Source organism: Erithacus rubecula, assembly GCF_903797595.1.
Source record: "Erithacus rubecula genome assembly, chromosome: 6".
Taxonomy (NCBI): domain Eukaryota; kingdom Metazoa; phylum Chordata; class Aves; order Passeriformes; family Muscicapidae; genus Erithacus; species Erithacus rubecula.
Window position 1 is genome coordinate 21,927,294 of NC_136688.1, and position 22,707 is coordinate 21,950,000.

Sequence of the window (22,707 nt, forward strand, 5' to 3'; positions counted from 1 at the left end):
CAAATTTATCCTGCTACTGCATTCCCATCATCTTCCTGAATATTAGTATATGCAGTATGTGCAGAAATACAGCCTTACTACTCTAAAAAACTCTTACTGATCATTGCTTTTATCTTTCATTCAGCAATAGTGGGCTATCTGGAGCTTACTGTGACTTACACACAGCTTTGGGGAGAGGAGTGTAAAAGCAGAGAAGGCACGATTCTGAGGACAGGTTGGAGCACCATGGGGTTTTAGACTGATGAAAAGGGTTGCAAAGACACAGGCCTGGATCTTGCAGTGGCACATGCACTTGTGTTAAGGAGTTCAACTTCTGTTTGCTTCAGTCTGAAACTCCTACCTTTCACAATTGCATTTAAAATGCAATTATTTTTTCATATGACAACATTTAAAGATAATTGTATTATTTTCTTGTATGTTATCAAATCTTCAGTTTTGAACCATCTCACCCCTTCAAAATTCCAGAGACTGAACAGAAATCAGGAAAGGTATATGGACTGCTTTGACCTCAGTCCAACCTGGTTTTGTTTTACTGTAATTCTGTCAGCCTCAGTACAGTTACTTTGCACTTAGTTTTATTTAGGGTGGGATTTGTACAGTGTTCTCCTGTCATGAAGAGTTTGCAGTCTAAATTCACAGCTACATAGGTTAAAATCCTAGACATGTTGGTTTTATACTGCTTTCTTTCTCCATCTAGATGCAAGAGTGAACTGTGTTACAACATTTTAATTGCTTCAGAACTATGTGAGGTTCCCATGTACAACACTGATTTTGGAGCTAGGCTTTAATAGTGTCACTGCAGGTGGTGATAATGTATGTGGTAGCTTTTATACTATGTCTGTTTTCTCCTTAATTTGCACCTTTGCAACTAGCATGCTTCCCCCATCTCTGGAAAAACCCAAATCATTATCCTGATAAACTTCAGCAGGGAAAAGGGTCAAGGTGTTAACCACACTGCATACTGTGCTCTCCAGACTGTCCTATTGTATTTGGAGGTTTGGTTGCAGGAAACTATTCCAGTTAATATGAGTGTCCATCATCAGGCCTTAGCTGGGCTTCAGACTTGGCAAAAAAGTTAGAGAAACTTCAGTGAAATTGAATACAGGCAGTGTGGTGTAGCAGAAGGATGGCATGTTTTGTGTAGTCTTCAAGGGTCATCTTTAACCTGTGTGGCCTCACCTTTGAAAATATAGTGCACTAGCTTCTTTCCTGAAAAGTTCATTATATATCTGCTGTGTCAGGCACTCATGACATGCTTTTCCTTTTTGTTTTGTTTTTTTGGTTTGGTTTTTTTTTTGTTGTTTTTTTGTTGTTTTTTTTTTTTTTAATATGTTCTGTAATTCTAAATCAAGTAATTTATTTTTAGTGGTGCAATAAAAGGTTGCTCAAGGAAGTAGTGGTCTGGCAAGGAAAAAAGCCTCATTTCTGAGGAATGACCTGACTGGTTTCATGCAGAGGACATTCCTTTTAGTGCTGGTGCCTGACCAGGGCAGAACTTGCTCACCTTCCACTGAGGATGTCCTTTTACTTCTGTTGAAACATTTGTATTCTGCAAAAGTTGCAGTCTCTCTTCAGATGAAGGGGAGATTGGGAAATCTGGCAGAAGTGGATCTAATTTATGAATCTTAGAGAGCTGAAAAAAGGGTGGCATGTGTTAAAAGCTTTCTGAGTCAGTATAGTGCTGCTGCTGTATATTAATATTAGTATTTTATATTTTTATATTTGGTATTTACTGATGTCCTCCCATGGATATAGTGATAAGATTAGCTCCTTTGTTGTCATCCAGGGGATCCCTTCTGAGAGCCCTCAGGTCTGCAAAGAAGGAGACTCCTGTGCTGGGCACTGGAGGGAATTAGCATCATTGCTGCCATCAGTTTGTCCACACATATGTATTTAGAGAGAGAATCCTGGTGCAGGATGTACAGCCCTCAATGCAAATCCCCAGAGGCTGGGCACTGTAAGGAGAAAGGACCTTTTACTATAACCTGCTTGATGTCTCCCCTAGTTTCCTCTGTGGGCTATTACAGACTGGCCCAGCTCTGGGGATGTATCTCCTGCCCCATAGACCCCTCAGTGGAGTGGCTTTTCTGTACTGGCTCACAAAGGATACTGCACCTGTCATGTTAACTGCCTGTTGAAGTGTCTGTGTCTAAGCAAACTGCTGTGCTCAACTTCAGTATTTCCATGTCTTGTACATGCTGAAAAAATTCTCTTTAAAAGTATTTTTGTTAAGAATGCAATAAATATATAACAATTTTAACAGAGCTGCTGTTGAGTCGTTTGTGTCTCTCTACAATTTTTGCCTGAACTGGTAAGAAGACTGTCAGAGATGTGGGTCTCCTGGAGACACTTGGCATCAGAGCACTGAGGCAGGGTTTATGGAATGGCATCCTGTGGCATCAGCCTGGGCTGGTGGCTGCTCTCTTGCATGGGATCTCCTGCCCTGGCTCCGTGCCCAGAGTTGGTTTGGGAAAGGCCAGTGGCTTTTCCTGCAGTGCACTGCCCTGGCAGCACCCCTGATGCCAGCCAGAGGGTGAGCTGTGGAGTGGGCAACAGGGAGCCATGAGGCAAATCCAGGGCAGTAGTGGAGAGAAGGGGAGAAGCCTGAGTCTCCCTCCAGCTGCAGAGGTCTTCTTCCTCTTCACCATCTTCTGGATCCTCACCAGAGACTGTTCCCCTCCTGGGGAGGAATGATCCATTTTTCTGGGCATGCTCACTTGGCCATCCTAAACTGAAATTCGATGTCCTAAGTGGGCTGGGGGCTAGGAAGAATGAAACAATGATTTTAATCTGGTGCTGTCTAGAGGGTCTGTGGGAAAGGTGGTCCTGCAGGGCAAGGAGCTGTGCCTCTGACAGCTGTGGGGTTGATCCCAGCCCCAATACCTGCAGCTGGGTGAGAAGTGGTCTCCAGTATCTGGTCCTGAGCAGCCTGGTCAGGATCTGTGGTGTTCCAGAGGCTGGCTTGTCCCAAGGACTAGACAGGACTTTAAATTATGGATTTGTGGCTGGTGGCAATACCTCTGCAGGAGCAGGTGCAGCTGACAGTGGCTGCAGTGCTTGGGTCAGCCTAACTATGCCTGTCCTGGGTGTCCAAACCAAGGCAGCCTCCTTGCTTCAGTGCAGATGGAGCATTTGGCATTGGGAAGGGGACTGGACAGCATGCAGCCTTTGCAGGAAGGGTTGGGTTGATCAGGGTGTGAGCACTTTGGCCTTGGGATGTGTGTCAGTGAAGGCGGATCTTGGGGAGTGCAGTCTCTTCTCAGATAGTTTGTGCCCCTGGTTCACCAAGCTGGCTGCCCTTTTGTGGAATGACTTTCTCCATCCTTGGAAAGCATCTGCCTCAGCTGTGGTGTGCAGTGGCACTAAGTGTCTCAGACCAGCAGTTGGAATGTGGGGTTTATGCAGTCCTTTGTAAGCTGTGTCTTTTGTGCCTCTGGGAAACTTGAGCCTGGGGCTTGGCAGCGCTAGTTCAAATTTGTGTCTTTTATGTGGATGATCTCATCCCATTTACCTGACTTCAGGGAAGTATTAGAGGTGGAAAGCTTCCTCACAAGGGAGCCTAAACCACTTGCTAGCTGGGCATTGCTGTGAGGAAACATGTTTTTGACTGGGTTATCCCAGGACTCTCTGCTGGGGGCTCCTGATGAGTCTGGCTGTGCCAGTGGCTGCTGGAGGCTGCAGGAACAGTCAGGCAGCATTTGCTGCATTGTTGCAGCAGTGCTGCAGCTCATTCCCTCCAGCCTGTGCTCTCCTCCCAGCTCCCTGCTGGGGGGCCAGAGCCACAGGATGTGGGCAGCAGAGCTGAAGGATACTTGGGCAGAAATGTGGAGGGCTGTAGAGGCAGAAGGAGAGCAATGAACAGAAAAAGCTCATGCTCATGCTTAACAAAATACTTCAGAATAAAAGTGAACCCTAGTGGGAAGTTAACTTCCCATTCAAAGTTGTATTTTCTACATCTCACTGTCAAATGCAGTTTGCTGAAAATGTACTAGACCATCCTGCCACTGCTGCATGAATTCCTTGGTACCACTGGCTGTGGACATACAGGTCATGCATGTTTTATTAAGGATCACTGAGTGACTTCAGGTTATTAAATCTTCACAGGGGCAGCCTCATCTGTTGTGGACAGTGGGATGCACAGCAGGGTCTCTCCTTAGCTGGTTCTGGAAAGCATCCTGACAATTTACTTGGACTGGAGAGAGCATCCTCTAGGATCTCCTGTGTTGCAAGGCATCAGATTAACCACTGCACATTGGTCTGTCTCAAGGGTTGTGTATCTCATGGCTAGCTGGAGGGCTGATGGACCTTTGGAGGAGTGGTCACTAACACCCAAAAGTAACAGCCTGGCAGCTGTGTGCTATTGCAGGACTTCCCTCCCACCACACTGGTCTGGGCCTCTCTTCCTTCTCAAATATACAAACTGGTACTTTAAAAGTTCCTTTTATGATCAGAAGTAAGAGAATAAGAGCCAATTTTGGCAGTACCAGTCTGCTGTTTAAATAATTAAGATGGCAGAGAATCCCAGGTAGCACACATTAGGAAAAATACAACCGCTTGCAGGCACATGCACAGTTGCTTAACATTAAAACCAGAATTTCTTGAGCCTCAGGCAGTCTGAAACACTGCCACTGCAGACTTGTCTTCTGTGCTTTGTGGGAAGCTTCACCAAGTTTGTGACCTTATTTGCATAGATTAGTGGGATCACGTGCAGGTGGACTTGTGTCTTTATCTGTGCATTCACACAGCTAGAGAAGGTCGAATATTCCAAAAAATTGACAGATTTTTTTAAGCCAAAGAAATGCTTGTATATACATTAGGGAACTTGGGCAAGGACTAATAGCAGTAGGTGTCAGAGGAGCAGCATGCTCCCCTGCAGCCTCCCTGCCTTTGCTGAGGTTGCTGCAGCAAGGAGTGCTGAACAACAGAGGCAAATGGCATAAGAGAAAAACAAGTTTTAGCTATGAGCTGTTCAGGTGTGCTTTGGGGTCTGCACATGCTGTGATGGGACCTCCTTCCTGGGTAGGTGTTTTAAGCTCATGCTGGTGGCAGCTGGAACCAGTATTGCCAAGCCTTTTTCATGTCCTCTAGCAGGAACATGAGGAGTATGAGAGCAAATTATGTGGCCCTAGCAATAGATCTCTGTCTTAGCAAGTTAGACAGAGGGCCAGTTGCTTGGGATGGGGATAAATACGTTTCTGCTGAGCTGAAATGTATCTGTTTTAAATCAGGAGAATAAATCCCATGCCCTGAAAGTGATCTTTTTGTCAGCACTGCCTGGAGATCCCCACAATGTGGTGCTGGGATTTCCACTTTCAGAGCTGAATTGGTTTTTTTTTCTCACATCCTGAACTCTAAGGTGCAAAACCTTCCCATACTGGCATGTCCTTGAAAAACCAGCACATACTCACGTGCTTATTAGGTATCCATGTTTCTGTCCTTAGAATCTCAATTCTGTTTGTCTGAGAGAGAAGCAAGCAAATCTATTACCAACTGAAAAAGGAAGGCAGGCAGAGGAACCCTGCCACATTCCAGATATTCCTGAGAGCAAGGAAGGGAGCCCTGGGATGTGAAGTGACAATGGGGAGTCCAGAAGTCCTTTCCATCACTAGGCAAAAGTATTTCTGACTGGGAGAGTCTGTCATCCTTGCTGGCAGACATCCCTTCAGACTGGATGTGCACTTGTGTCATCCCTTCCCCAGCAAGAAAGAGCCCCACTGGCTTAGTGTTCCCTGGGTGTCCATGCTCATTTCCACACCATTGCTTGTAACTCCATGCTTTACAGCCTGGCTGTGTTGATGGCTCTCTCTGAAGGTCATTTTGGCTTCTTCATGGTTGTCATTCTGATGCAAGGGGGGCACAGGAGAGAAGGTTGTGCTTCACAGCTGCCTTGTCCCCTTGCCCTCAGGTACGTCATCATCTCCCGGGAGGAGAGGGAGCAGAACCTGATGGCCTTTCAGCACAGTGAGAGGATTTACTTCCGTGCCTGCCGTGACATCCACCCTGGGGAGAAGCTGCGGGTCTGGTACAGTGAGGATTACATGAAGAGGTTGCATAGTATGTCCCAGGAAACCATCAACAATTTCACAAGTGGTGAGTCCCTTTCCTTTCTATCCTCTCTCCTGATCCCTTTGAGCTGCCCTACAGTTGGGCTAAAAGTGGTGGGTGAAGCAGTTTTTGCACAGGCTGTGTGAGGAGAACTGCATTTCTAGAAGCAGAGCACCCCAGCTCTGCCTGGCATAGATGGATGGGTGTACAAGGAGAGTAAGATACCCACAGTCATGGAGATCATGGAAGAAAGATTTGTGCTGTGATGTGTCATGTCATGTTGTGTTGTGCCATGCTGTGTGTGTGTGCTGCAAGAGGCTGATGCAATGCCAGGGACCACAGAGCACCCCTGCCACAAGACTTTTGGGCCTGAAGACTGCCAAGCTGACGATCCTACAAGACAGCATTAGGTTTTTCTTCTGTCCATGCTGCTCTCTCTGTGCAGCCTGTGTGAGGGAGCTCTGGCTGTTTTGTGTCCATATGAATGAGATTTCCTTGGTGTGTTTGAATGTCCATTTTCCTCGTTTAATTTATCTCCTCTTTCTTCAGAAAGATAATTTGGGATCAACGCGACATCAGCTCCTTAGTCTCACAACCTTAGAATGTGTGTACAACGTACAGGAGGCTTTGTACTTGCCAGACTGATTATTCCTTGGATAAAAATTATCTTGTCCAAAGAGTAGCAATGTTGAAACAAACCCAGCAGTCCTTTGGGCCCACGTATTGTCAGCAGTATAGGAAGCTTTAGAGGAAAGCAAAACTTCTTAATGCATCTGTTCATCTGTACAATGCTGATACCTGAAGTTAATTAGGAGCATTGCTTTCCAGGCTAGATGCAGAATGGCAGGGCCTCAGAGGGGCAGCCACACTAAATATAACTTTGTAATTACGATTCTTGAGTGTATTATTACACAGCTGCTGTTGCTGCCTTGACTTGGTAAAAGGTGTCTCCTCTTCAGTCATGGGGTGGACGAGATGTCCTGAAAAAGCTGGTTATCTCTATCACCTTAGGATTGTTATGCACTTGCAGTGTTACATCTTGGTGGCTGTACTTGGGCAATTCCCACTTCTGAATTAACATTGGTATAAGTTTACTTTTTTATGTTAATGAGCACCAGTAAGTGATTAGGTGTAGGCTGCAGTGAGTTTGCAGTAACATGTACACATTAGTCATCTAGATGGCTTAGTGCTTTCTGAAAGTACAGCAAAAGACAGTCTGCGCCCCTGGAGCAGCTGCTGTACAAGGCTACAAGCTATTGCCCTGCCATGCAGACATGCCTTTAGTCCTGTTTTGTCATGGTGTCATGGTTTGTGGGAGCTGAAATGGTAACTCACAGCCTGCTCTGTGCTACAAGTGTGCTGAAGATCTGCCTCAGGATTCTCCAGAACCTGCCACAGCCTAATGTACCCTGAGGTAGAAACTCCTGTGGCTATGGAGACCATTCCAGAAGCCCCCTGACACCATGGTGAGCTCATCCTGCTGCAAGCTGGGCTCAGCCTGCCTTCACCAAAGGGGCACTGAGATGTTGCTAAAACTGAGCATCACCTGGGCCATTGCTAGACTTGTGAGAGACATTGAAGCCTCAAGCTGGGAAGCCACTGGGAGGTGGTCAGGAAACAGCTCAAAAATCTGTTGAATCACTTTCTATTTAAAAGATTTCAAATCCTTGCAGAGTGTTAAATGAAGTGGCACACTTTATGAACTCACAGAACGGTTCCTGGTTTTTGTTTCTGTTGGTAGTTTTGACCAGCCTCATCATTGGAGTTGAGACCAATAATATGAGGGTCATCTTGTGATTTCTAGCTTTTCCATAGGGCTGAAGCACTCGGCTGGTTGGGGGAAAAATCACCGAGCAAGAAGAACTGGTTCTCTAGATCCCTACTTCTCACAGTAGTTGCTGTGGTACATTACAGGGAAAATACTAAGAGAGAGACTGAAAGCTTTGTCCATAAAAATTCTCATCAATGTGTTGAAAATGAGATCTGTTGTTATGGATTCACTAAAGAAGTGGCTGGGTTTTCCAGCCAGCATCCAAACCCGGTGCAAAATCCCATTCATTCAGGCCAGTCCTTTTTACAGTGCCTTACTCTAACTTTCGAGTCTTGCATCTTTTCTGCATTCTTAGCATTGCTCTCCTTAGAGAGGGAATGGTAGCTTTTGCTCCATAACTCTTATGAAAGCATGAATACACTTTAAGCAAACAAAACCAAAAATCAGCATAAAGCAGCGTCTTGTTTGGGAAGCCATCAATGCTTGAAGTTATTTACAAGATAGAAGAGTGATGGAAATTGAGCCAAACCTATCGTCTTTTGAATTTCCAGGTAAGGAAATCTGGCTATTCCCTTTATTTTAAGCAATTAATAATTTGTGTGAGGTTGCTTTTAATATTTTTTTTTTAATTACTGAATGGTCATGCTCTCAGACTCCACCAGCTAGATGTCCCATTCTGGAGGGCATTCATCCCTTGTAGCTCAGTTGACAATGTATACCTTAGGTTTTAAGTGTGCAAGTTGTTTTCACTCCTTTACCTTTGCCTTTCTGGAGCAGCCTCCAAAATGAATGAGAGTAAAGGGGCTTGCAAATTTTGTGCCATGGCATGCACAGACACTGGGGTTGTTGTGAAATGGTGTAAATGTCTCACTGCACTGCTGTACACTTGATACCTTTTACCAAGTCAAAACAGGCACAGGACTTCCAGCCAGCCAAAATGCCACTTAGGCTCTGGGTATAGTTTCCACCATGATCAGTCATTCACCTCATAGTCCTCTTCCAATCAGGTTGGTTATACCTTTAGGTTAAACAAGCTGCCTGTAGCTTCTCTTCTCTTTGAAGTGCGTGGGTTCTACTCTGCTGTGGTTACCCAGGACTGTCTCTGTTTTTACAGACATGCCCATTAGCGGGGCTTCTCCTCTTGCAAGCCTCGGTTTCCACTGATTTGTGTCAGTTCCCTGGCTTGTAACATAACATGCAGGCCTGCAGGGATTCAGTCTGCCTTTTTGTTCTTTTAAGTTTGAGTTTTAAATTGAGGGATGTTGCTCGGTTCCCAGTGATAATCCCCACCCCTCATTTTCCATTCTAGGAGATAAAATGTTACAGAACGACAAGTCAGAAAAGAATGTAGAAAATCAAGAGGATGCAAGGGGAGCACTGCAGTTCACTACCTTAAAGCAGGGGAAGAGCCCCTACAAGCGCAGCTGTGACGAGGGGGAATCCCACCCCCAAACCAAGAAAAAAAAAATTGACCTCATCTTCAAAGATGTCCTGGAGGCTTCTTTGGAATCTGCCAAGTTTGAGGAGAACCAGTTAGCAACAAGTACACCACTTTCCCTCAGAAGAGCATCTAAATACCAGGCTGAAGACATCTTTGAGCAGTGTGGCAGTGCCATGCAGCATGGCTCCATGAGCCTCAGCAGAAACCAGAGTGAGAGGGAATGGAGGGTCCCTCACAGCTCCTCTTTCATTTCAGCCAAGGAGATGAGCATCCTTGAAGATGAGGAAGAAGAGCCCCTGTCACTTAAAGCAGACAGCCCAACCGAGCTGTCACTGGCCTCTGCACAAGGCAACTCCCATGAAATGCCCACCACATCCTTCTGCCCCAACTGCATCCGGCTGAAGAAGAAAATCCGGGAGCTGCAGGCTGAGTTAGACATGCTGAGATCTGGCAAGTTACCAGAGGCACCCGTGTTACCGCCCCAGGTACCTGAGCTCCAAGAGTTCTCAGACCCCACAGGTAAGCCTTGCCGAGTTAGAGCATTCTCCAAACCCTGCATAAGGAGAGTAGTGAGAGGCCTGTGTGCTCTGTACCCATCTAAAGCATTTTGCTCTGAGTATTCAGGTGAACCTGTGGTTCCAAGGAAGGTTCTTTGTCAGGTTTTGTGACTGGGTGTTTTGTGACAGGAGCTGATGCTGTGGGTACAGTGGAAAACACTGTCTGGGAAAGACTCTGTATGACAATTTGCTCTATTTGTTGCCATTGTAATTGATAATGCACTGCCAATAAAAAAGACATTCCATTGCAGACAGTTTGTTTGCTGTATTTTTGATGCATTCTCTTTCAGCGGAAGCCCCTCCACAGTGCCTCCCATGCTACCACGAAAGTATGAATGACTCTGTGGTAACGCTGAAATGTGCTCTCTTTGTGTATGAAATTATGTCCTGCTGTGTCCCTTGTTGGAAATATCTCTCTGTTTCCTCCACTGCTTTAACACAACCACGTGTCTCTTTCTGAAGATATATTTCATTTCCTCCAGGAACATGCTGTCAAGCAGCCAGGATCCTTCAGTAAAAGGAATATTTGGGTCACACAGTGTATTGTTCAAGTGGCCAGGATGTAGCGTCCTTTTTTGCTGTTCATTGTGGCATGTTGGAGACAAAGTTCTTATGAAGAGATATTGATTTCTTTTCCTTTCAAAGTCATGATTCAAATTCTATCCATAATGTCTTGTGGGCAGGAGAAGAGTGGTTGTGGCCAGCTCTTTGGGCAATGTTCTACTGTCACCAGTAGGATACTTCTCTTGCTCAGCAACTTTGTAAATACCTTTTTTTTTTTCCTTTTTTTTATTTTTTTGTTACAGCTTCAGAAAGCATCATCTCAGTTCCCACCATCATGGAGGATGATGACCAAGAGGTGGATTCTGCTGATGAATCAGTTTCCAATGACATGATTGCTGCTACAGATGAGCCTTCCAAGATGTCTTCTGCGACGGGCCGGAGGATACGACGCTTCAAGCAAGAGTGGCTTAAAAAGTTTTGGTTTCTGCGGTACTCCCCGACACTGAATGAGATGTGGTGCCATGTCTGTAGGCAGTACACAGTGCAATCTTCTCGGACTTCAGCCTTCATCATTGGCTCTAAGCAGTTCAAGATACATACGATAAAGCTGCACAGCCAGAGCAACCTCCACAAGAAGTGCCTGCAGCTTTACAAGCTCAGGATGCACCCAGAGAAGACAGAAGAGATGTGCCGAAATATGACCCTGCTCTTCAATACAGCCTACCACCTGGCCCTGGAGGGCAGGCCCTACTATGACTTTCGGCCTCTGGCAGAACTACTGAGAAAGTGTGAACTCAAGGTGGTGGATCAGTACATGAATGAAGGAGACTGCCAGATCTTGATTCACCATATCGCCCGGGCTCTCCGAGAGGACCTGGTTGAGCGCATCCGGCAGTCTCCCTTCCTCAGCATCATTCTGGATGGGCAGAGCGACGACCTGCTTGCAGACACAGTTGCGGTCTATGTGCAGTACACGAGCAGTGATGGGCCTCCAGCAACTGAGTTCCTGTCTCTTCAGGAGCTTGGCTTCTCTACAACAGACAGTTACCTCCAAGCATTGGACCGGGCTTTTTCCAGTCTGGGAATACGATTGCAGGATGAGAAGCCAACTATCGGCTTGGGAGTTGATGGTGCTAACATTACCGCCAGCCTGAGGGCCAACTTGTTCATGACAATCAGAAAGACCTTGCCCTGGCTTCTCTGCCTTCCCTTTATGGTGCATAGGCCCCACTTGGAGATTTTGGATGCCATTAGTGGGAAGGAGCTACCCTGTCTGGAGGAGCTAGAAAACAACTTGAAGCAACTGCTGAGTTTCTATCGTTATTCTCCCCGACTCATGTGCGAGTTGAGGCTCACTGCTGCCACTCTGTGTGAGGAGACCGAGTTCCTGGGGGACATCCGAGCAGTGAAATGGATCATTGGGGAGCAGAACGTGCTCAACGCTCTCATCAAGGATTACCTTGAGGTTGTGGCCCATCTCAAAGATATCAGTGGCCAGACTCAAAGGGCAGATGCTTCTGCCATTGCCTTGGCCCTCCTGCAGTTCTTGATGGACTACCAGTCGATTAAACTCATCTACTTCCTGCTGGACGTGATTGCTGTGCTCTCACGCCTTGCCTACGTCTTCCAAGGGGAGTACCTTCTTGTGTCGCAGGTGGACGATAAAATAGAGGAGGCCATCCAGGAGATCAGCCGGCTCGCAGACTCCCCAGGGGAGTACTTGCAGGAGTTTGAGGAAAACTTCCGTGAAAGCTTTAATGGCATTGCTGTGAAAAATCTACGGGTGGCTGAAGCCAAATTCCAGTCCATCAGAGAAAAGATCTGCCAGAAGACCCAGGTGATCCTAGCCCAAAGGTTCGATTCCCGCAGCCGGACATTTGTGAAAGCCTGTCAGGTATTTGACCTTGCAGCTTGGCCCAGAAGCACTGATGAGCTCATGAGCTATGGGAAGGAGGATATGGTACAAATATTTGAACACCTGGAGACAGTCCCATCATTTTCCAGGGAGGTTTGCAGAGAGGGGATGGACACCCGAGGGAGTCTGCTGATGGAGTGGCGAGAACTCAAGGTGGATTATTATACCAAAAATGGTTTTAAAGACTTGCTCAGTCACATTTGTAAATACAAACAGAGATTTCCCCTCCTAAATAAAATAGTTCAGATCCTCAAAGTCCTTCCCACCTCTTCGGCCTGCTGTGAGAAGGGGCGCACCGCCCTGCAGAGAGTGCGCAAGAACAACCGCTCTCGGCTGACGCTGGAGCAGCTCAGCGACCTGTTGACGATTGCTGTTAACGGGCCGCCCATTGCCAACTTCGACTGCAAAAGGGCTCTCGACAGCTGGTTCGAGGAGAAGTCGGGCAATAGTTACGCGCTCTCGGCCGAAATGCTGAGCAGGATGTCATCTCTTGAGCAGAAGCCGATGTTGCAGAGCATGGACCATGGCTCTGAGTTTTACCCTGATATTTAGGAAGGAATGCCTCAGATCAGATAATTTTTTTAATCTATACTCTAAACTTTGATATATTATATAAAAAATATATATTATCTATATTAAGGAAAAACCCACACTGAAAATTTAAAAGTTAAGACGATGTGCGTCTGATAGAAGCTAAGCAGAATTTTAAAGATTGAGACAATGTTTAGACATTTACTGGTGTCTCCAACCATGGCAGCTGCAATGTAGGTGGCAACATTTCATTCTTTAGAAGCATGTGCTGGGGCCATACTCTACATGTTCAAACCTAACAACCTATAAGCTAGACAACGGGTCTTTGTCAGCCTCATCCTCCCAGCAGTTTCCTTTGTACGTGTGTTGTCGGTTGTTTCTTGTTTTGTTTCATTTCGGGTTTGTCTGTTTGTTTGTTTGTTTGTTTGTTTTCTCCTCGGTTTTAATCTCTGCCTCTCTTTCCATTGTTCAGCCCAGTTATTGAGCCATTTCAGCCTTTTGTTGGCAACAGTCAGATTTCTGATTTCTGACAGAGCATCCCGTGTGTTTATGTTGCCCCCAGCTCCACCCAGTTCTCTTCAGTTGAGTGAAGCTTTCTTCAGTCAAAAGATTACTGACAGGAGAGAAGGGCTGGGGGTATGATTTTGGGTTTTTATTCTGATTCAGAAACAGATGCCTCCACTAAACTGTGATGCCCCTTTCTCAGTTCTCCCTACCTTTGGGCTGTAGAGTAATACTTGGCTTTCAGCTCCTTTATGATAACCGTAGTACCAGTCTATCATACGTATGTTATAACATGATGTCATGTGCAGACTATAAAATAGCAAAATAGAGAAGGCAGGGGGAAATTTTTGCATTTATATTTTTATATTGTATGAGATAAATATATATATATATACAACTATTCATTCAAAACCAGGGCTGCTGTGGAAGCTAGACAGCCAATGAGTCAAGAGCCACCTCTGGGCGGAGATTCAAAGGCTTAAAAAATTATATTCTAATTTACATTATTTATACTATGTCTTTATAATCCTAGATTGTTGTGGGGTTTTTGTTTTGTTTTGTTTTGTTTGGAATGACTGAAAGAAAAACCTGCTGCAATTTGGTGGCAGGAGCTATCAATGCAAGATTATCTTGGATTATATTCATGTGTGATGTCCTACAAAGGTTCACTTACTCTCTTGTGACCAAGGTAACATGTTCCACAGCACAGCAGACTGATGACAGCAGGAAGAAGGGATGCTCTGCTTCTTCCTGCAAAATATTTCTTCCTTTCTTGAAGGAATGCAGAATCAAGCTGAATTGTGAATGGGGGACTTGCACCTTCCATCACAAAGAGATTGTTTTGTGGGCTTGGGGCTCTTCTTAGTTTAATTCTTTTAAAGTAAACAAGCTCCAGGCACCCATACAATATCACTTCAGGTTAAAAAAAGAGAAAAAAAAAAAACAAAACCACAAAAAAAACCCAACCAACCAACCAAAAAATCATCACACAAACAAAAAAGGTGCAAAAACTCCACAGATGCTAGTGCCTTGCCCTGCTGATGTGGCATGGACAGCACCAACCTGACCAGATCATTGTGGGAGTGAGACGTGTTGTCCAAAAGGTGTACAAGCCAACATGTTCTCACTTCCCAGAGGGATGAGCTTTGTGCCAAGCTGTGTTGTTTGGAAACATGATGGTGGTATCAGCAACACTGAACCTTTCCTTTCTCCTGTTACCCCCCCTGCCCTTGGTCTTGGTGCTAAGATATCTCTAGAACCGTTGCTGCTAGTTGATAGCTTTTCATTTATATAAATATATATATATATATATATAATATTATTTTATTTTTTAAACTTTTTTGTTTGTTTTCAATGGAGATGTAGCATGTTTGGAACCGATCTCTCTCTGAGTCACTTTCACTGCCAGGGTTCACACACTGTCTTCCCCAGGAAAACACACACTTCTACCTAGGACTCACTCACCTCCTGCTAACCCCCTTTGCCTTCAGCAGAACTTCACAGCCAGTACTGGCAGAGGTGTGCAGCCAAGCCACTACAGACTGGTTCAGCTTTCAGACCCCACAGGAGCAGCTAGGCTGGTGTTGGTCAGGGTTTTGGAAGTGTTTGCCTCTGTCCCTGTGGGACTGAGGAGGGGCCGAGCCCACCCAAAGCACGAGTGGTGGCCTGTCCTTGTGTCCTGACACTGCCCCTTTGCTGTCAGACAGGCCTTTCAGTCAGATGGTGCAGGTGGAGCAGAGCAGACCCTGTGAATGTAGCAGCCAGGGCTGGTCAGCACCCTCTGCAGCACTTGCCCCCTGCCTTACCTCTGACAGCACGTGCAGCCTGGGGCTGGCTCGGGCAGGAGAGGGCACCTGTGCCAGGGCCACCCACCTGTGCCACACTGCCGCCAGGGGTGCTGGTGCTGGGTGCTCTGCCTTGTGTCCTCATGGCAATGTCACCAGCTGGGCCAGGGCTTCACACAGTTACAACACAGGGGCATTGATACAACACACCTAACAAGCATGAAAGATGGCTTTGTTGATCCTTTCATCCAGAGGAGTAAGAATTAAACTAGAAAGCCTCTGCCAGCTGTGCAGCCTTGGGTGGTTGTTTGTTTGACCATAAAGTAGGAATGTCTCTATACAAGCTGCTCATAGCTAAGTGTTGTGAATTGGGTCTGCTCAGAGTGCTGCCACAAAGCTCTGGAACTGCTGCCTGCCAGAGAGGTGGCAGGGTCCCTTCCTTTTTAAAACTTGAGATGTAAAAAGATAAAAAAGGTGGAAAAACTGCTGCTCCATTAGCTTCTGACTGAAGATGGGCAAGGTGAACATAGATTATAGAACCCGTAGAACTCCATAGCTCTTCATGGGTGGAGAGGAAATATCACCTGCCTTTCTGTTTGCAGCAGCAAAAAAAGGGCTTGGCACAGAGGCCCATCAAAGTGCCTGGTCCATGTGAAGGGAAGGAACATTTGGGGACAGTTTCCAGACACCTTTGGAGAGTGGAATGCTCCCCCAGGGCTTGTGCTGAGCAGCCAGAGAGGCCTGTTTACAACTCCTGATCCAAGCCTCCTAACTTTGGTCACTGGGGAGGAAATGGTAAGGTAAGAGTTGCCAGAGGCCTGTTCAGAAATTATTCTTCCAATTTGTCACTTCTTCCCTTTGGTTCACTGCAAATCCTGCTTTCATCAGTGACACCTTTTGCTGGCAGCTCTTACTTCTAATGGTGCATTGAAATGTGCAGCTTGTGGTGATTTTCTCTGGCAGCCAGCTGACACAGGCAGAGCACTTGTTCCTTTAGCAAATAACTTTGCTTGCAAGCAGTGATTCTGTGCTACTGGCTGTTGTGGATACCCATGACAGGAAAGGTCAGAGACACCTTACATTGGTGATGGGAATAGAGAAGAGCTTGGCAGAGCAGCTGGCCCCGCCCAGCCCAACCCAGCTCTTCCAACACAATTCCCTGTTACCTGCACATCAGAAAATAAGCCTGGCCTTTGTCCTAGGGTAATGCAGGTGCTTTGCAGGCTTTCCCTCCAGGTTAACCTGCCTATCTGTAGCTCTGTAGATCTGTAGCCCTTACTTTCATGGGTGGTCTGTGGATGGAAACATGACTACCAGCATAGACAAGATAGGGAGGAGTGAGGAATATCAGTGCAAAGCACCCCTGGCTTCCCAGGGCTCCCAAGCCTTTCCCTTGTCTGGGCCCAGCCTGGTGGTAGTGAGGCCAGGAGGCAGCAGCAGGCATGGGGAGGGCTTAGCAGTGTGCTGAGGGAGGCTTCATGGCTCCAAGATTGCCATTCATCAGGTTTAATCAATGCCTTTCCTGCCGTGCTGGGAGAGCGAGAGGAGTTGTTTTGAATGTGTTGCTCACAGCATCTTGAACTGGTTAGGCTGCAAAGACAGAGGGTTCAGTTTTTCTTGAATGAGCTCTTTATTTAGTCTCCTTCCCCTGCATCTTAGCTATGGCATCTGACTGTGAATAATGCACACTTCTCTAGACCCTCGGGTTTATATTTCTAGCCTGTGGGATTTTTGGTTGCCAATTTCCCTTCCCCACTTTTTGCTCAGGCTCCTTGCCTCTTTTACCCTGCTGTGAAGCAGAAATCTGTGAAGCACATTTAGATATGTCCTTCTGCAGGGCTCACCTGTGTCCACAGGGGTCCAGGCCCTCCAACCATGAGAGCAACCTCAGCAGGGATAATCCTCACAAGAGACCAAAGCTCTTCCCATACCAGCAAAAGCACACGGAAGTTCAGGGGCTGCGAGGGGACATGGTGGGCAGGGTACTTGTGTGGTATCTGCCTCGGGTCTCAAGCCAGCTGCAGCAATGTCCCTCGTGCTGGTCACGCTTTTGCTGGTATGACTGTGCAGATGTGATTCAGGCTCATCTCTTTCTCACAGCACAAACTCAGCCAGATGGCCCACAGGGTCGTTGGAGTCCCCCTCCCTTCTTATCTCATGAGGATTGCTGTTTGTTTGACCAGTGCCTGGACAGCTGGCTTGCAAGTAAGCAGCAACAGCCTCTGCTTTTGCAGATTCCCCTCTCAGCCCTGTTAAAAGAGGTCTTAAAAGCAGAGAAATGGTACGTTAATCCCCCAGCCATTGTATCCAATGCAGTAATGCCTATGCAATTCCTGTCTCCCTTGGAGACACATATGTGTGTGCATGTAAGCTAGTGTATGTATACAGTACATATGCATATGGTCTATATATTGTATATACGCACATCCCAGTACATATACACACAGTACAAAAGATTAAAATCACATGCTTATATATCTATAAATGAAATCCTATATATTTATATATTTCTATGTTTTCAATAGATATAAAGATATAATATAGAGATAGACTCAATCACCCTTGTGTAAGGCTGGCCCTGTGTTCTAGCACAAGGCACAGAACACTGAAGACTTTGGACTTTGGGATGGTTTTAGCCATACACTGAGGCCTACATTTACATGTATAGCACTCTATGGAGAGGGGCTTGGCTGTGTTTAGGGCAAGGGGTTTCCTTGCTGGCATGATAACCAAGTGATAAATAAGGTTTGTTTAATAGTGGAATGTCTTGGTAGGGAGAATGCTTGAGTGTCCTTCCGAGAAAGCCTCTTGCTGAGGTCCTGTGTGTTCACGCTTGGACAGACACATATCCCACCCCCATATGCACTTTTGTCTCTCTGCATGGATGTGGTTAGCAGCTGCGGGCACGGTGCTGTGGAAAGATGGCTTTTTGCTGTTGGACCTGGCATTCCTCAGCAATCACCAGCACACTGCCAGGGATACCCGTGCTGGCCAGCGCTCACACGGCACCAGCGAGAGCGTGGGTGCAGTGTGGGCACGGGTCAGTGACACAGCTGTGGCGCTGGGATAAAGGCAGCAGCAGAGCCAAGGCGGGTGTGAGCGGAGGAAGGGCTATGGCCACGCAGCTGGAGGTGGCAGGGATAGTGTATGGAGCTGGAACAGTGCAAACAGGAAGGAACCGTGAAGTCGGAGTGATAAGGATGGGAGTGTGCGATCCCAGTTGGGAGCCACATTCAGCTCTGTTGGGTCAGGCTGCCGCTGTCCTGCTGCAGGAGCTCCGCTCCCTCAGGTCTCCCAGCTGCTCCTCAGCCCGTGAGCAGCCTGCCAGGGGCCCAGGGAGGCTCTCTGGAGGAAAGGGAATTATGTGATTGTATGGAAGACATGGTCGTGTCGCATGTGTGCCTTTGGGTCCCAGCGCTCTGACCTTGCCAGGCTGAAGCACCAAAGGGTGCAGCCCTCTCACCCTGCCCATGCAGAGACACCTGCATTTCCATGCTGGGATGGGGGTGGATCTGGTCAGCAATCAGCCCTCCCCGAGCTTCTGCTGATGCCTGTGGGATGGACAGCTGTGTCATCCCTCCATCCCTCCCTTCACACACTCGTAGGACACTGGCCCTGCTGCATCCTGAAGCTTTGGCTGGCACCTGAGAGGCGCCTCTGGCCGGTCTGGCAGCAGGTGGTCAGTCAGCAAGCTGCTTCCCCACAAGGGTTGGAGGGAAGCATGGAAGTTTGTTTGCCTTTGCAGCTCGGCACTCCTGGCCGTTGGTTTTATTTGCTGGCTTGGGTCAGGAGGAGGGCGAGTGGTGATTCCGACAGGCTCCTTACACTGGTATTGCACGAGCGGACGCTGTGCAAGCTGCCCCCTGCCCGCCACACGCCCCATGCCCTCTCGCAGGCCTCTCTCCTCCACACAACTGGTAATCCACCTCAGCCGCCCTGCCCGGCGGCGCTCCCCGCCCTGTGCCGCCCTGTGCCCGGCGGGAGCTCCGGCACCGTGCTCGCAGCCTCCGACAGTGCTGTCGCTCCGGCGCTCGCTCGATGCCACTGCCGCTCGCGTGGGCTCGGCCCGGCCCGGCGCCGCTGCCGGTGCTGGCCCGCCAGGGGCTCCCTGCACTGCACCTCACTGAATAAGCTCGCTGGGCTGCGCGGCGGAACCACGTCTCGTTTGCTGTAATGCCCCCGACGCTACAGGAGGGCTACGGAGTTAGTTCCCTGCCAGTCATGGCATCCTCATAGACTCACCTGACAGTTAGCAAAATGCATTTCTACTTCCAGAGGTTTTGTCTCAAACCTCTCCATACCCACCTCCAAGCACAGCCCTGCTGAACTGTTTCAAGTGATCTCTCACCCACCCACTCACCCACCACACACACATATGAAATGAGAGAAAAATATCTAGACGTCTATTACTATATATGTATTAATATGTTAATATCACTCTTTTGGAGACATTAAAATGTTATTACTTTACAGACTATGCTTTATAGTACCTGTGTGAAAGGACCTAGGACACTGGATACGAATAGAGCTATGTTGATATATCATAGTATGTACACGAGAACTTTCCTTTTGTCATATTATCCTTGTAATGTAAAATGATTGTTAATAAAAAAAACAAAAAACATTTAAATTTATCAGCTTGCCTTGTTAATTCTTTAAGTTGTCTTTGGAGGTTAATGTCATTTCGAAGGCCAGGTGAAGGGCACCTAAGCTGATGCACTCCCTGATTCCCTTTGTGTGCCGTTTTGTGATGTGTGCCTGGTTTGGTTCGAAGGATGGAGAGACTTTTCCTGAGCTCAAAACTCTCTAGATCCAGGGGAATCTGGGCTTTTTCTTTCCATAAAAGACAGGGCTGACTTAACTTTGGACTCTTTTGATACTGGGCTTGCAGTTGATTAACTAAAGACGCAACTTTTAAAACAGTTCAATTCCTTCCTTCCTTCCTTCCTTCCTTCCTTCCTTCCTTCCTTCCTTCCTTCCTTCCTTCCTTCCTTCCTTCCTTCCTTCCTTCCTTCGTTCTTCCTTCCTTCCTCCTTTCCTTCCTTCCTTCCTTCCTTCCTCCTTCCTTCTTCCTCCCTTTCCTTCCTTCCTCCTTCCTTCCCTCTCCTTCCTTCCTTCCTCCTTTCCTTCCTTCCTTCCTTCCTTCCTTTCCCTTCCTTCCCTTCCTGGGTTCCTTCCTTTTCCTTCCTTCCTTCCTCTTTCCTCCCTTTCCCTTCCTTCTCCTTCCTCCTTCCTTCCTGTCTTCCTTCCTTCTCTTCCTCACTTCATTCCTTCCTTCCTTCCTTCCTGTCTCCTCTCCTCCCTTCCCTCCTTCCCCTCCTTCCCTCCTTCCCCGTCCTTCCCTCCTTGTCCCTCCTTCCCTCCTTCCCTCCTTCCCTCCTTTCCCCCTCCTTCCCTCCCTCCTTCCCTCCTCCCTCCTTCTCCTACTCTTCCCTCCTTCCCTCCTTCCCTCCTTCCTCCCTCCCTCCCCTCCTTCTCTCCTTCCCTCCTTCCTCCTTCACTCCCTCCCTGAGGCCAGTGCAAGCAGGGACAACCTTGCAAAGGTTGACTCCATCCCTGGGTGGTGACACCTGTAGCTAGAGAGAAACCCAGGCAGAAAGCAAAACCCTTCCAGCACAAACAGTAGCTCGCTCAGCTGTGTGTGTCCCTGTGGCAGTGGAGGGAAGCAGAAAACAAGGAGCAAGCTGTGCAGCTGAAGGTGTGGATCCTGGGTGTGGATCCTGGGTGTGGCATGCTGGGAGTGTTGATACTGATAGTATTGCTGAGCTTCAGTGTGAAGCATCAGTAGGACAGGCTCTTTAATCGGGTCTGAAGGAATCCCAGTTTTCCAATTGGCCCAGGGGAAGCATGCATGTATACCCATCAATCCCCATAGCTAAAGGGCTGTGCAGAAATTTTGGGTTCAGAGTGAATGCCTCCAAATTTTAATGGAGAGTAGCCACAGGGGCTTGAAGTGAGTGGCTCAGTTTCTAGGCTGAAAAGTGAAAATAGCCCCAAATTAGTCATCCAACAGGTACAATAGGAAAGGTTGTTTTAGTGATTTCCTCAAAGTCTGTTTCATTGAGCAGACTGCATATTACACACAGTTTGTCATTTTCTGGCAGCTTTCACTTCAGTGATTTAGAATTGCTTATTTTTGAGCAGTAAGCAAGCCCAGCGAAATCCTGGTGGTTGTCAGGGCTTAGCTTCAGTTGGGTTTCCTGGGCACCTGTCAGTCAGCAGTGAAAGCCTCATCTCTGAGGTTTTTCCCTTTGCTAGTCAATTGACAGCATGAAGGCAGGACAATGCTCCACTTTCAGCAGCTCAACCATGTGTAAAGAGTCAGAACTGCTTGTGAAATGCATTGCTGCATTGTAATTCGTCTCCTACAGCCAATTTTGTGCTGTGGACTCGTCAGTGACTGGCCTCCTATCCCTTCAAGCAAAGTGCACTATCTGAGCTTTTATCAGAAATGGAAGCTTGCACGAAACTCATCTGATCTTTGGCTAAAGGTGCCCTTTGCTTTTAGGACCAGTGATTCTCATGTCAATATGAGAGAAAAGGAAATTGAAAAATTCCTCGGCGATGGTTGTCATAGCATTAAAGCCTGACATGCACTTCCCCAGCTCTGCTGGTGTCCTGGATATGCTCCATGGGGATGAGTGTTGTTAGCAGCTGGTGCTAGAAACTTCATTTAGCAAAAAACCGAACATGTTTCTTCCTGGAAGCAGAAGGTGTGGAGCTTGTGATGCCAAGAGCTTGCAGGCATAACCTGCAAGGGGGATTTGCAGCAATTCCTGGGGCCTGTCTTCCCTATCTTCCTCTCCTGAGGCAGAAGGAAAAGCACAGGCAGTGAGCACATGAGTGGGTTTAAAGTGCCCCCCAGGGTGTTTAATCAGAGAGCAGAGCAGGTGTCTGGGCAGTGCCAGGTCCAGCTCTGTGGTGGCACAGGGGCTGTTTCTGGCAGAGCTGTTGCTATACACCAGACAAATGGAGCACAGCACATTTACAAAGGGCTCTAAAAATATCTGCTGGATAATCAAAGGCTCCCACAGCACAGCATATGTGCTAGCTAAACTTTCTGACTCTCTGAAGTCCCCTGTTTGAAGTTGTTTTGATCAAGGAGAAAAACAAGAGTGCTGTCTGCATGGCTGCCAGACACCCTGTTTCTGGGGACACTGGTGGTACCTCTGGAGGCACACAGGGGTGGCAGAGCCCTGCAGAGGTGCCAGGGCTGGGATGGGGAGCCATGGGCAGCAGAGGGTCAGGAGTGACAGAGCTGCACTCCAGGCCACCACTGCACTTTGTGGTGTTCAGGAGAGCTGTCTGGAGAATGGGGTGGTGTGCGGGTTTTAGGTGTGACCTGTTTTCTCAGGGACATCTTGAAGCCCTGTCCTGGCTGGGCTTATTCCACATTCAGTGATCACTAAGGGTTCAGGGAAGTGGAGGAATCAGCTGCAGACCTTCAGGACTAGCACTGGCAGTGACTGTTATAGCTGCTGGATTAGGTGCTACTCTCTTGGCAGACAGAGGAATACAGGACAGTCCCAGTTTAATTTTTAAATAGCATAAAGGAAAAAAGCTTCTAATAAATTTGAAGTAACAATGAACAGCAGGGTCAAGTGAAGAATGGTTCTGTGACAGCTATTGCTGCTTTTCAGCAGCTGAGCTGGAAA

The 22,707-nt window shown here is 47.4% G+C and overlaps 1 protein-coding gene across 7 annotated transcripts in view; it reads left to right on the top strand.

Annotated features, from left to right (window-relative positions):
* PRDM11 (PR/SET domain 11) overlaps positions 1 to 18,781 on the top strand; it is a 47,197-nt gene extending 28,416 nt beyond the window's left edge. For 5 of the 7 annotated variants that reach the window (XM_079308494.1, XM_079308492.1, XM_079308493.1 and 2 more), the window contains 3 exons: positions 5,906 to 6,090; positions 9,126 to 9,776; positions 10,621 to 18,781. In XM_079308494.1, coding sequence (XP_079164620.1) covers positions 5,906 to 6,090; positions 9,126 to 9,776; positions 10,621 to 12,785 — 3,001 coding nt within the window. In that variant the 3' untranslated portion in view covers positions 12,786 to 18,781. Of the gene's footprint in view, positions 1 to 5,905; positions 6,091 to 7,865; positions 8,368 to 9,125; positions 9,777 to 10,620 lie in introns of those variants that run through there. The other 2 variants (XM_079308498.1, XM_079308497.1) reach the window with 2 other exon arrangements.
* Positions 18,782 to 22,707: the final 3,926 nt, after the last annotated feature.